Source organism: Megalopta genalis, chromosome 11 (genome assembly GCF_051020955.1).
Source record: "Megalopta genalis isolate 19385.01 chromosome 11, iyMegGena1_principal, whole genome shotgun sequence".
Taxonomy (NCBI): Eukaryota; Metazoa; Arthropoda; class Insecta; order Hymenoptera; family Halictidae; genus Megalopta; species Megalopta genalis.
Window position 1 is genome coordinate 4,251,732 of NC_135023.1, and position 14,269 is coordinate 4,266,000.

General features: G+C 41.1%; 2 protein-coding genes and 1 long non-coding RNA gene across 7 annotated transcripts; all 3 read left to right on the plus strand.

Annotated features, from left to right (window-relative positions):
* Positions 1 to 5,223: 5,223 nt before the first annotated feature.
* LOC143260283 (uncharacterized) lies at positions 5,224 to 6,777 on the plus strand. Its single transcript, XR_013034420.1, has 2 exons — positions 5,224 to 6,040; positions 6,354 to 6,777. It is a non-coding gene; the product is annotated as an uncharacterized LOC143260283 (long non-coding RNA).
* Positions 6,778 to 7,485: 708 nt separating this feature from the next.
* Positions 7,486 to 10,785, plus strand: LOC143260282 (uncharacterized). The gene is made up of 5 exons (XM_076525284.1): positions 7,486 to 7,593; positions 9,578 to 9,860; positions 9,936 to 10,138; positions 10,229 to 10,393; positions 10,474 to 10,785. The coding sequence occupies exons 2-5, from the start codon at positions 9,792 to 9,794 to the stop codon at positions 10,529 to 10,531; spliced, it is 495 nt and encodes a 164-aa protein (XP_076381399.1). The 5' UTR covers positions 7,486 to 7,593; positions 9,578 to 9,791; the 3' UTR covers positions 10,532 to 10,785.
* A 55-nt stretch (positions 10,786 to 10,840) lies between these two features.
* On the plus strand, positions 10,841 to 14,204 carry Metrn (meteorin). Of its 5 annotated transcripts, none has more exons than XM_033479845.2 (4): positions 10,841 to 10,975; positions 11,792 to 12,104; positions 12,758 to 13,493; positions 13,736 to 14,204. In XM_033479845.2, the coding sequence occupies exons 2-4, from the start codon at positions 11,974 to 11,976 to the stop codon at positions 13,949 to 13,951; spliced, it is 1,083 nt and encodes a 360-aa protein (XP_033335736.2). In that variant the 5' UTR covers positions 10,841 to 10,975; positions 11,792 to 11,973; the 3' UTR covers positions 13,952 to 14,204. The 5 variants fall into 5 exon arrangements, with proteins under 5 accessions (XP_033335736.2, XP_033335735.2, XP_033335737.2 ...); XM_033479844.2 differs by lacking the exon at positions 10,841 to 10,975 and adding an exon at positions 10,990 to 11,721; XM_033479846.2 differs by lacking the exon at positions 10,841 to 10,975 and adding an exon at positions 10,990 to 11,444.
* The last annotated feature ends 65 nt before the right edge of the window (positions 14,205 to 14,269 follow it).

Genomic DNA, 14,269 nt, shown 5'->3' on the forward strand with positions numbered 1-14,269 from the left:
ATAACCTTGACATAACCTTGACATAACCTTGACATAACCTTGACATAACCTTGACATAACCTTGACATAACCTTGACATAACCTTGACATAACCTTGACATAACCTTGACATAACCTTGACATAACCTTGACATAACCTTGACATAACCTTGACATAACCTTGACATAACCTTGACATAACCTTGACATAACCTTGACATAACCTTGACATAACCTTGACATAACCTTGACATAACCTTGACATAACCTTGACATAACCTTGACATAACCTTGACATAACCTTGACATAACCTTGACATAACCTTGACATAACCTTGACATAACCTTGACATAACCTTGACATAACCTTGACATAACCTTGACATAACCTTGACATAACCTTGACATAACCTTGACATAACCTTGACATAACCTTGACATAACCTTGACATAACCTTGACATAACCTTGACATAACCTTGACATAACCTTGACATAACCTTGACATAACCTTGACATAACCTTGACATAACCTTGACATAACCTTGACATAACCTTGACATAACCTTGACATAACCTTGACATAACCTTGACATAACCTTGACATAACCTTGACATAACCTTGACATAACCTTGACATAACCTTGACATAACCTTGACATAACCTTGACATAACCTTGACATAACCTTGACATAACCTTGACATAACCTTGACATAACCTTGACATAACCTTGACATAACCTTGACATAACCTTGACATAACCTTGACATAACCTTGACATAACCTTGACATAACCTTGACATAACCTTGACATAACCTTGACATAACCTTGACATAACCTTGACATAACCTTGACATAACCTTGACATAACCTTGACATAACCTTGACATAACCTTGACATAACCTTGACATAACCTTGACATAACCTTGACATAACCTTGACATAACCTTGACATAACCTTGACATAACCTTGACATAACCTTGACATAACCTTGACATAACCTTGACATAACCTTGACATAACCTTGACATAACCTTGACATAACCTTGACATAACCTTGACATAACCTTGACATAACCTTGACATAACCTTGACATAACCTTGACATAACCTTGACATAACCTTGACATAACCTTGACATAACCTTGACATAACCTTGACATAACCTTGACATAACCTTGACATAACCTTGACATAACCTTGACATAACCTTGACATAACCTTGACATAACCTTGACATAACCTTGACATAACCTTGACATAACCTTGACATAACCTTGACATAACCTTGACATAACCTTGACATAACCTTGACATAACCTTGACATAACCTTGACATAACCTTGACATAACCTTGACATAACCTTGACATAACCTTGACATAACCTTGACATAACCTTGACATAACCTTGACATAACCTTGACATAACCTTGACATAACCTTGACATAACCTTGACATAACCTTGACATAACCTTGACATAACCTTGACATAACCTTGACATAACCTTGACATAACCTTGACATAACCTTGACATAACCTTGACATAACCTTGACATAACCTTGACATAACCTTGACATAACCTTGACATAACCTTGACATAACCTTGACATAACCTTGACATAACCTTGACATAACCTTGACATAACCTTGACATAACCTTGACATAACCTTGACATAACCTTGACATAACCTTGACATAACCTTGACATAACCTTGACATAACCTTGACATAACCTTGACATAACCTTGACATAACCTTGACATAACCTTGACATAACCTTGACATAACCTTGACATAACCTTGACATAACCTTGACATAACCTTGACATAACCTTGACATAACCTTGACATAACCTTGACATAACCTTGACATAACCTTGACATAACCTTGACATAACCTTGACATAACCTTGACATAACCTTGACATAACCTTGACATAACCTTGACATAACCTTGACATAACCTTGACATAACCTTGACATAACCTTGACATAACCTTGACATAACCTTGACATAACCTTGACATAACCTTGACATAACCTTGACATAACCTTGACATAACCTTGACATAACCTTGACATAACCTTGACATAACCTTGACATAACCTTGACATAACCTTGACATAACCTTGACATAACCTTGACATAACCTTGACATAACCTTGACATAACCTTGACATAACCTTGACATAACCTTGACATAACCTTGACATAACCTTGACATAACCTTGACATAACCTTGACATAACCTTGACATAACCTTGACATAACCTTGACATAACCTTGACATAACCTTGACATAACCTTGACATAACCTTGACATAACCTTGACATAACCTTGACATAACCTTGACATAACCTTGACATAACCTTGACATAACCTTGACATAACCTTGACATAACCTTGACATAACCTTGACATAACCTTGACATAACCTTGACATAACCTTGACATAACCTTGACATAACCTTGACATAACCTTGACATAACCTTGACATAACCTTGACATAACCTTGACATAACCTTGACATAACCTTGACATAACCTTGACATAACCTTGACATAACCTTGACATAACCTTGACATAACCTTGACATAACCTTGACATAACCTTGACATAACCTTGACATAACCTTGACATAACCTTGACATAACCTTGACATAACCTTGACATAACCTTGACATAACCTTGACATAACCTTGACATAACCTTGACATAACCTTGACATAACCTTGACATAACCTTGACATAACCTTGACATAACCTTGACATAACCTTGACATAACCTTGACATAACCTTGACATAACCTTGACATAACCTTGACATAACCTTGACATAACCTTGACATAACCTTGACATAACCTTGACATAACCTTGACATAACCTTGACATAACCTTGACATAACCTTGACATAACCTTGACATAACCTTGACATAACCTTGACATAACCTTGACATAACCTTGACATAACCTTGACATAACCTTGACATAACCTTGACATAACCTTGACATAACCTTGACATAACATAACCTTGACATAACCTTGACATAACCTTGACATAACCTTGACATAACCTTGACATAACCTTGACATAACCTTGACATAACCTTGACATAACCTTGACATAACCTTGACATAACCTTGACATAACCTTGACATAACCTTGACATAACCTTGACATAACCTTGACATAACCTTGACATAACCTTGACATAACCTTGACATAACCTTGACATAACCTTGACATAACCTTGACATAACCATACCCGGCCTGACATAACCGGGTTTTCATTGACATAACCGTGGGGGGATTTTCATTGACATAACCGAGGGGTTCCTTGACATAACCGGCGGGGGGGGGGGGGGTTCCTTGACGTAACCGGGTTCCTTGCCTTGCCTTGCCTTGGTGACAAATGCCTCTCGTTTCTCCCTCTTTCTCACTCTCATTCGCTGTTTCACTCCCTCTCGCGTTCTTAATTTCGGACAATGTATTAACTTCACATTACTTGAAGAAATAAATTTTACTATACAGGGTGTCCCACAATTACTTTAACAACTGAAAATGAGAGGTAGCTGAGGTCATTGGAAGTAACTTTTCCTTTGCGAAAATGCAATCCGTGGCTTTGTTTACGAGTTATTAACGAAAAACGCTAACCAATGAGAGGTGACGGTGCGAGAGAGAGAGTCCGCGAAAGAGTACGCAGCACGAGGCTTTGACAGATGGTCGGGACGGACTCGAGCCGCGTTCGAAGTATTGAACAAATCACGAAGCGAAAACTTTCGGGATTATTTTTACTACGTAACAGTGATATTTTTAAGAAAGACGCTGTTCACCTTTCCTTTAGAACGTGTGAAGAATATTTGGAAATTTGTCGGACCCGAAATAATAAAGAATTTAACCGTGACGGCCGTTTTAATTTTCTAGTGTGCATGACACCTCGTGTATAACATGTGAATTTGTTTTTAAGCAAGGTGGACAGTGAAGATTAGCAAAGTACGTAAATTATATTTACGTACTTTGTACGTAAAAATATTTGCGTACTTTGCTAATCTTCACTGTCCACCTTGCTTAAAAACAAATTCACATGTTATACACGAGGTGTCATGCACACTAGAAAATTAAAACGGCCGTCACGGTTAAATTCTTTATTATTTCGGGTCCGACAAATTTCCAAATATTCTTCAGACGTTCTAAGGTAGATTTATTTGGACAAATTGTAGCGTCGCATCCCTCTACCTGAGCGCGGCCGCTAGCAATAAAACAAGTACCGTTCCTAATGCTCAAAATTCCCTAAAAATCACGCACCCCTAATAAAGCAATTCTCCTCACATCTGGACACCTCGACCAACGCGGGACTTTCCCAACTTTCTCCTTTCCTACGAAAGCCCATCTATTCTTTTCTTCTCTTCCAGTATAAAAGAGACAAACGCGCAACTCCAAAAGCTCAGTCTGTCCTAAGTTGCTAGTCCTACGACACCACGCTAGTGGCGCCCGCGCTCATCGATAACAATTCAATAAACTGCATTAATAGTAACCTCAAACACGCTCGCCGATTCGCTAACCTTCCCTTCAGTGCTAAAAAAATTTTAAGGGGATTATTATTTTCATTACTTCTCGGTAAAAAATTAAAGAATAATATGTAGCGGCCAGTCGGCGCGCATAAGAAAAGATTTGTTTCTCGTGCAAAAGACTAGCATATTTATGACTCTCCTTCGAAAAGGCTATCTTTGAGTAAGCTGTTTCCTGTCCGGATGGCAATAAGCCCGTAGAGTTTCTTTTTTACCTGATTCTCGATAGTCAACGAGACCGTCATAAATAAGCGGGAATTCCGGAGGGCACGCAAAACGGACCCGAACGCAGGAAGTCCGAGCGCAACAGCCCTGAGGAAAACCCAGGCCGTTACATCATAAAAAAAAAAAAAAAAAAAAAAGGACGCGCTCAGGGCGTAAGGGACAACACGGTGAGAAGGAGATGGACAACGCTGATTGGGAAAACCCATTCGCGGGTCAACCAATCAGGAGTGTCCAGAGCCCTTGCCGGGGGCAAACAGGATAATATAAAAAGAGCAGCAGTGAGACGCTCGTTCTCATACCTCTGATACTCCTCATAGCTCTCATACCTCTGATACTCCTCATACCTCTCATGCTACGACGTCACGCTACCCGAAAGTGATTCTACGCAACTTATCCAATAAAGTTAGTAATTACACCGCACGCACCAGTTATAATTATATTAAAACAATATAAATATATAATGTTTGCGTTATCGTTGATCGTTGATCAAAGTTGCTAATGAACCTAACCAAGGAAACGGAACTGTTCGAGAGAGAATCTAATTCATCGATATCGTATTAAACGAACATGATAAAGAATGTGAAACAGATCCTCCCGAACAATTCGGTATTCTTTGGTTTACCATTTTATGCTATAATTTTGCCACAATCAATGTGTGTTTTGTTTTTATGCAGCTCTACCGTATCGACGCGTGATCGATTGTGGCGCCACGTTGGTAGAAAACAGGAAGCTCCGTCCGATGTCCGCGCAGCGCCACTTGGAGTAGCGGCAAAACGCTCAAACTGTTGGCCAAATTTAACGACAGTCTAGAGTAACAATTTTAACGTTACGCCATTACCTCGACTGCAGCTCTACGAACAAAAAACTGACAAAATTGCTATACACGACGCAATTTTGAAAAATAAACGGAGATTGTTCAACTATCGTCGGTCCACGCTCCCGCTTATCGTAACATACGAATCTTCCGTTCCGACGTATTGAATTAGAGTTATAGATACATCAGTTATATATAACCGACCAACTATCGACACATTGTCGACTACAGATATACTTACCAACCATAGATACAATTAATAATCAACGATATAACAACAACGAGAAAACGATAGCAACGACGACGAAAGAAGAATTGCTTTAACTTCTCTCTTTCTCTCTCCCTCTCTCTCTCTTAAATCAGACTTTACAAGAAACGATATTAAATTTGGAAGCGTACAGTGCAACACTGGACAGAGCTGACCGGGAATTTCACGAAGTACGTATGGCATCGGTGAACAGAATTATGAAGAAGTTGTGGAAAAAAGTATACACCGGGTTGGATTGCACGTCCATAGAAATATCCTAAAGTAAAGGCGAACAGCGTTTTTCTTAAAAATATCACTGTTAAGTAGTAAAAAAAAATCCGGAAAGTTTACGCTTCGTGACTTGTTCAATTCGAACAAGAACGGTCCGTTCCGACCTTCTGTCAAAGCCTCGTGCTGTAGATTCTCTCGAACAGTTCCATGCCCTTGATTAAATTTCTAATACCTTAATTTTGCCATAATTAACGGTTTTTGGTTATCCTGCAGTGTACGCTGCATGTGGCGCCTCTGTCGAAGAAAAGATGAAGCTCCGTTCCGATATCCGTACAGCGCCAATCGATGCAGTGACAAAAGGCTCAAACTGTTAGCCAAATTATCGGCGATAGATTTTGGCTACCGGTTTCTGCGTTTTTCCGCTAGATGGGGGGCAAACACCGTCTGTTGTGGCGTACGCCCGTACAAGCGGCACACAGCGCCACCTACAACTTAGTAACTAGCTGTTGCTACGCAAACCACTGGACTCTCTCACAGTCTAATAGCAACCTCCCAAGAGTGTAGACGTACAGTCTAATAGCAACCTCCCGAGAGTACAGACGTACAGTCTAATAGCAACCTCCCGAGAGTAAAGACGTACAAACAGTCTAAAGACGTACGCATAAAGTTAAATAAAACACATTACAAGTTAGCCAAATTAACCGTTTCCTTTATTACCGAAAAGCCATCGTCCCCAGTTCTCAGAGAATCCAGTTTAAGAGAACATAATACCAAGCAAACCGCCACACTGTCGAGTAAATAAAGTTCTCCTTGTACAGATCAACACCTCGAATTCATTTTGCAAACTCTCATACTCGAAACATCCGATACGTTTTACGTTCAACGTTTCGCATCTGTTAGTACACAGCACTAATGTCTTTATGACACGGACGTGCCTAGCCGGCTGTTTTTTGAGCTTAGGTTTTTGGGACTTCGCTTCTCTCGGCCTCGATGGCCGGGACGAGTCATAAAGAAGGAAAAGTTCCGAAGGGTTAGCCTGACATTATATTATGACGGTGATGCCTGGAGGAACTTTCCTGCCTTTGCCGGGGCGATGCGGACGTGTGCTTTGGAACGGACTCGCTGATTGACTATTGCCACAAAAAAATCGGGCAGGGCCAATCGGCGAATATTGGAGGTGCGTTGGAGGGATGGCAGTCTTTATTTTATACCGTCCACATATATAGCGTCATAATTCGTCGCTATTACTGACGACGCTGTGACGCCCCAACACAGCATCGATAACGGTTATGTCAAACGAATGTAGAGAATTATGAACTTGACACAAGGAACATAAGGCCGGTAAAAGAAATTGCGTAACCATTGATTATGAAAGTGGTACAATTCCAATTTCCATAGACAGGTGGCGAGTTAGTAGCCACCGGTGGCTTCACAATTGTTACTATTTTAGGTTACTTATTTTATTTTCCTCCAACAATGGATAATTTCATATTCACATCGGATAGTGATATAGGTAAGAAGAAATAGTAAATCAATGTTATGACAATTGAGAATATTAATTTTATTTTCAATAAATTTACATAGAAATAAGACCCATGAATATAAACAAAAGAATAACGAACTGTGATATAGAAGAATCAAGAAGTGCATTTTGCGCGCGTTTCTCCCCACCCCACGACCCTCGCGCGTTTCTCTCCACCCCACGAGCCTCGCGCGGCGCGCCCCCCCTCCGCCCTCGCCATTTCGCGCGGCGCGCCCCCCATTCCCCTTGCCTTTCGCGCGGCGCGCCCCCCATTCCCCTCGCCTTTGCGCGGCGCGCCCCCCCATGCCCCTTGCGGCGCCCCCCCAGCGCGCGTTTTTCGCGTGAAACCCCCCCCACAACGCCGCATGCGCGGCGACCCCCCCCCCCCTCCCCCTCGCTCGGCAACCCCCCCCCTCCCCCGCGCCTTGTGACACCCCCCCCCCCCCTTAAATCTTGTCATTGCGCGGCTTGAGATGACGTTTGGGAGGAGGTATTAATGATAATACTAATTAGCTATTAAACTATATAATAATCAAATGTGTGTGCATCATATCAAATACATCAATTATATCCTCTTACAATTTATACAAACACGTATCTAGAATCGGAGATGTAATCAAACTAGGAATTTTCAATTCAAAGTAACCCATTATAACCTAGCAATACAAATTTATTAAGTCAACCGAAAAGTAATCAAAATCTTTCCTTGTCTTTCTTCCAAAAAAATACATTTATTTATTAAACAAATCATACATTTTAATCAACTAAATACTGTACACCATTTTTCAAACACCTTTTACCACCATACAAGCAGTTCTTGGATTCTTGGATTCTTCGACATATCATATGTCCGGCTATTGGGGACGACGTCCAGACAATCTGGACGCCAACCCTGGTCACGTCCGTGTCATAACTGCTCGCAAAAACTCCACGTGTTTCTTCCTTCCCGATGGAACAACATCTGCCAACATTCAATTTTATCCAAACCAAACAAACTGGACTTGCACCGCTTTCAAAACAAACGCTCCATATTTATTCTTACAGAAACTAGCTCCACTGTCTTCTTCCCTACCAGTCTCCCCGATACATCTTTTTCTTTTACTTTTTCTTTTTCTTATTTATGCAAAGTCTTCCCTACTTTCTTCCCATCTTTCAACTTTCAACCATAAATCTTCCTTTGCATCATTCGCTTCGCATCATCCACTTCACACCATCCAATTGTCGAGCATCCACTGCAGAATTCAGAAAACTATAATCATACCATACCTTTCAAATCACATTTATATTCACAAACATTTATCATACGCATACTTATTCTTCTTTAGGAATAGTTCATCAAAACTATCTTCATTTCACCAATCTGTAATAGAAAACAACCTTCACCATTCATCTATTCGATTAAACTCATCTTAATATTAATCATTGCAACATACCTGGCTAATGCATTTCCTAAACTGTCTGCATTTTTATTCATCTAAACTTCTTCTTGGTTCGTCCAACGCGAAAATTCCGTAATCTTTACAAAAAAAAGTCTCCGCTATGGCAAGTCTTGTAATTATAGAGGCTGGAACCTGAAATTAGCATTCTAGAAATCAACCAATTTACTTTACTGTTTTCTGCTTAACGATACTTTACCCACCGTCCAACACTCCAGCGACCCCTCTTAATAAATTTATATTCTTATATCTTAATGGTTCACTTTAAATTCATAGTTTTATTACATCTCTCATCATAAATTTGTTTGGACAAATTTTAAGGGGATTATAATCGATGTAAAAACATTTTTTTTTTCTTTTTTTACTATTTTACAATTTAATACTTAATTAGTATTACCCCTAATACCTCCCCTCCTCCTCCCAAGCCTACTCCTCCTCCCTCCACTGACACGACTTTGCGGAGAAAAGAACACACGATACTTCGTCCATACTATTCATCAGAGTTTCGTTCTTATGCGGCGGATCTCGGTCGATTTTAGCCAACACGTTCAGCATGTTGCCGCTGCATCGATTGGCGTTGTACCATCAATGAACGGAGCTTCATCTTTTCTCCACGTTTGGCGCCACATTTGCACAATGGAAAGTCGCCTGGAAAACAAAAGAGAACTCTTCTTTTTTACAAAAAAAAGAGATTCAATAAATTATAGAAAAAGAATTCGCTTCTAGCTACTTAGCAGTCGAATACATTAACGAATGGATACATATCTCGATTACTTTCGAAACAAGAGTCTCGCAGAGTCTCGTCTAGTATCAACCAGCGAGGTAATCTCGATATCGTTTCGTAGAAAAAAGAAAGTGGAGCTGCGATTAATGAACATTGGAATTTTCATCGCTTAGTTTCAGACCAGCGCAGCTCAAATACGATTCAAAAGTCAAAATTATTTAGTGAAGAAACAAATTTTTGAGACGTTTCATTTTCTGATTGGACATTTGATCCTACACCAGCCGGAAGATCCGATTCGATATTTATATCAATTACTCGATGACTGTATACTATTCCGATTGGGATTAAAACAGCCACGACTATTTTGGATGAAAAAGTAAGTACCAAGTGTAAAAGTGACGCGTTACATTCAAGTTATTACACTTTTAAAAATAAAAAGTACATGTACGTTTCTCAACTGTCGCAGGCAGTTGAATAGCATTTTTCGAAACATCAGCGTCCGTAACTCGGGATTCGTGTCTATAGATTCGTACAAATTTAGCATGAAGATGTTCAATATACATTCGTATAATCCCTGTCCTGTCGAGTGTACTCCAGGATACGTAAATTGGCAAACATTTTGCTCCGAAATGTAAGTTTTTTCTTCTTCCATGAAGAGGAAAACGAAAAAAAAAAAATAAGATTTTACAAAAAGGGTTGGACACGTTTCAGAATGAACAGCATGGAATATGAACTCGCGCGAATCACCGAAAAGCCTACTTGTTGTTAAATCCGCACTCCCCTTGCCATTGCAATTTGCCGACAGAGTAAGATAAGAAAACAAATTATAAATATATACGGTAGGTAAGGTACATGAACAAATTTTCACCATTAAATCCGTGTAAATTATTGTACAAGCATGACACAAAATTGAGAATCGACGGTCAACATCGATACAGAATGTAATAATAAGAAACATTTAATTATTGTTATGAAATTCCACGGTACCACGAATGGCTCGTAATAATAACAATATAGTCACAATATTGTAGTCACAATCCCGGCCACAGCAACAACAACAGTAGCAGTGTAGCGGTATGTACTAGCATACTGGTGACGAAACGAACAGAGAGATAAACGACAACGCTTTTGGATAGTTCGAGTAAGACGTAAAAACTAAAGAAAAGAACGGACGGTGCAGAGTGACAGAGAACACAGGATGAGAAGGGAATGGGTAAGGAAAAAAGAGAAGTACATATAGGACAGGGAGAATGAAAGGACGAAACTGAACGGTGTGCGAGTGGCATGGCGTGGCGCGGCGCGGCGTGGCGCGGCGAGGCGAGGCGAGGCGAAGCGACGCGGCCAAAACATATGAGCCGAGTTGTAGCTGTAGCGGCTGTAGCACAAACACTACCAAAGAGACTCGGGTACCGAAGGATGAGAGTAGGGAGAAGGGTGAGATCAACGGGGAACGACAGCCGAAAATAGTTGTGCACAAGTTCTGTAAGCGGTCGCCACAAACGTCTAGAGACCCGTAGAAATACGTCGACTCGCGTGATAGCTAAAGTAGTTTTTGCGAGTGTTTACCAGCCCTCCACGTTTCAACGACGACAAGCATGATCCTTCGGATATTGTCGATTTCGCTCGTTGAATGTACGCGACCGTACGACCACGAGTCTCGAATACGCAGTGTAGAGAGAAGAGTGAGTAGAATCAGTTAGGAAATCTGTAAAGACGCACCAGGACAATTTTGCGATCGACGCTCGACCGCAAACGATTCGCTTCGAACGCAAGCCAATGTGCTCGACCACCGTAATGACGTTTCCATCTGTCGGTAGTAATTATAAAATTTGGAAATCGGGTAGACCATCTCGTATACGGTAACACGACGACTAAACAACTACGACGACGACGACAACAACAACAACAACAACAACGATATTCAGTGATGTACTAAAATCGGAGACAGATATATCTAGAGTACGTAGTCTTGTTGCGTCTCTCCATCGCAGTCTCTGCAATCACTTGTGTCCTAAATCGAATGTTTCAGTTTCTATAAAAAGGTAAAAGTTAAAGAAAAAAAAATGACATAGGAAGAATCGCGTATCTGTATGCACGTTCGCTGCAAAGAATATCCTTAAAAATGAAAATGCCGTGCACGAGGTTCTAAAGTAAAATGCAAATCGAGTCGTTTGGTAATATTTAGTGGACGCGATACGGGATCAACGAAAAATGAAACCGCTTACGTTCGTCGCTGGTTTGATATCATTACTGTTACATCAATATGTTAACGTCGTGTCATCGGCCCCCACGTACCAACATGCTGCCCTACAAGCCGCCGATCAATGCGACTGGATTGGAAGGTTTGTATTTCTTATATTATTCGTTATTTATTATATTTGAAATCTTTCTTTTTCCGCAACCATTTCCTATCTTTGATCGCTGCTACCGCCGCTGACGCAGACCGTAACTGCCGTATATAAAGTCTAAAGAGTAATTCGCAGAATTTCTGTTAATTTAACTGTACGCGACATCGATCTACTCGCGGTTCGTCGCGCGATACAACATAGTCTATGTGTACACACAATGCGTTTCGATCTCTATAATGGACAAGGAAAACTCTGCGACTTTTATTGAACGCGAAACCAGTCGCACGACTTACGACCAGAACCGGTTTTCTCAGACATCCTCCGAGCCCACTCGAGAAGCATCTCGCGAGCTAGCGTTCGATTTATCATCTCTTTCTTTACCAAAGAAAGAGCGGTTCGAGTTCGCGCCTTATAAGCAACGGTTCTTGCTCGATACATACATACAATATATCCGTGCACACTTATGTGGAGCGTAGTATAGACAAACGCCAAACGTGTATGTAAATGTTTGCAAACTCTCGCTGCATGGTCGCAATGTCTTGCCGACGAGTGATCGAATTGAAAACAGGGAAAAACAGGGAAATGATGAAAATAAAAGCGCAAAAGCGACAACTATCTCGACATTTACCGGTATTATTGCGTTACAGCGGGGGTGGTGGACGAGGTGTACGACCAGTCTACCTTCGATGTTCGAGAGGGACTGTGATTTGGCGATATGCACGTGGAGCTTTACGAGTCGTTCTATCGCCTCCCGTTTTAACCGAATCCGTTCCAAGAGTCGATTCAGATTCGGATTCTGAATCAATCGAGTCTGGTAAACGGGGTCAGAGAAACAACGTTTATGCGAATCAAAGTACGTTGACTGGAAGCTTCGACAACGTTTCTCGATTATTATCTGGATTTCGAACGTGCATCAAAGTTTCTGGCCCTGTCAGAGTATATTTGGAGACTCATGGGAAACTTCGATCGTTGTATACCCCACGAGATGGTAAGCACAGGGCGTCTCACAGGTGTTTTTACGCTGCTGCTGCTGCTGCTGCTGCTGCTGCCAACAAACAACCAGCGGCGCTATACATCGAGGCGGAAGAACAGCCTGTATCTGGTGAACATCGCGACGTCAAGTTACAATACGATTTGGAGGTACGACAACGACGACGTCCACACCGCGTCATCGACGAACCTCGAGGAAGATACAGCATGTACAACGAAGAGGAGGATGAGGACTGTAGGCCGTGCTCTGCCGAGGAATTGGCAAAAGCCTACTGTCAAAGCGATTTGGTTGCCAGAGGTACCGTGAGTGCCGTCCAGAACCAACTGAATTTGGAAGCGGCTGAACTTATCCTCACTATAACAAAAACCTTGCATCGGGTCGAAGAAACTGAAGTACGTTGTTCGCTTGCAGCATCTAAACTTTTTCTTTTTCTTTTTCTCTTGCCCCTTCGTCCTTCAACGTTACCATCATTACCGTGATCCAAGGGTTGGGGAGGGGGAGGGGGTGGTTCTATCCGTATATCCGTATATCCGTATATCTTTTGCCTTGCCAATTAATCCAGTTACTCGCCTACGAGACAAACAAAACGAATTCAATTTCTTGTCTTTCATCATGTTTCCTATTGTGTCGACAGGGAAATAACGATGAGAATATCGTCGAGTTCCACGATCGAAGAAATGTTCGTGTCAGAGTGCCAAGTGCCTGCGATGCGCGACATGGGCAGGGCGAGTTTGTGATAATGGCTAAACGAAGACTCGGTGACCTTATTTTAGTTTGTGCGCCGAGACTGGAGACGTGGGCGATAACGGTCCGTGAACTGGAAACCGCTCCGTGCGTCCTTCGAAGTTAGCTTTCAGTATGTAACAAAACGTGTCTGTAAATAAATTGTATTTTCTTAATACTATATACTAATACCTAGTATAATTAGAATATAATAATACTAGACTCGAATCGACTAGATTACACTACGCTAGACTTTGTACCGACTACGACTACGCTAGATGATTATTTCTTTTCTATACTACGCGAATGCCGATCTCCGAACTGTGATATTGTTTTGTAAAAATTGTGTTGTGCAAAATATACTCGTTACATTTGCTCCACATTATTTTAAATCAACTCTGTATACTTAACTTCATCGCAAAAATCATCCGCTACCGTTCTCCAT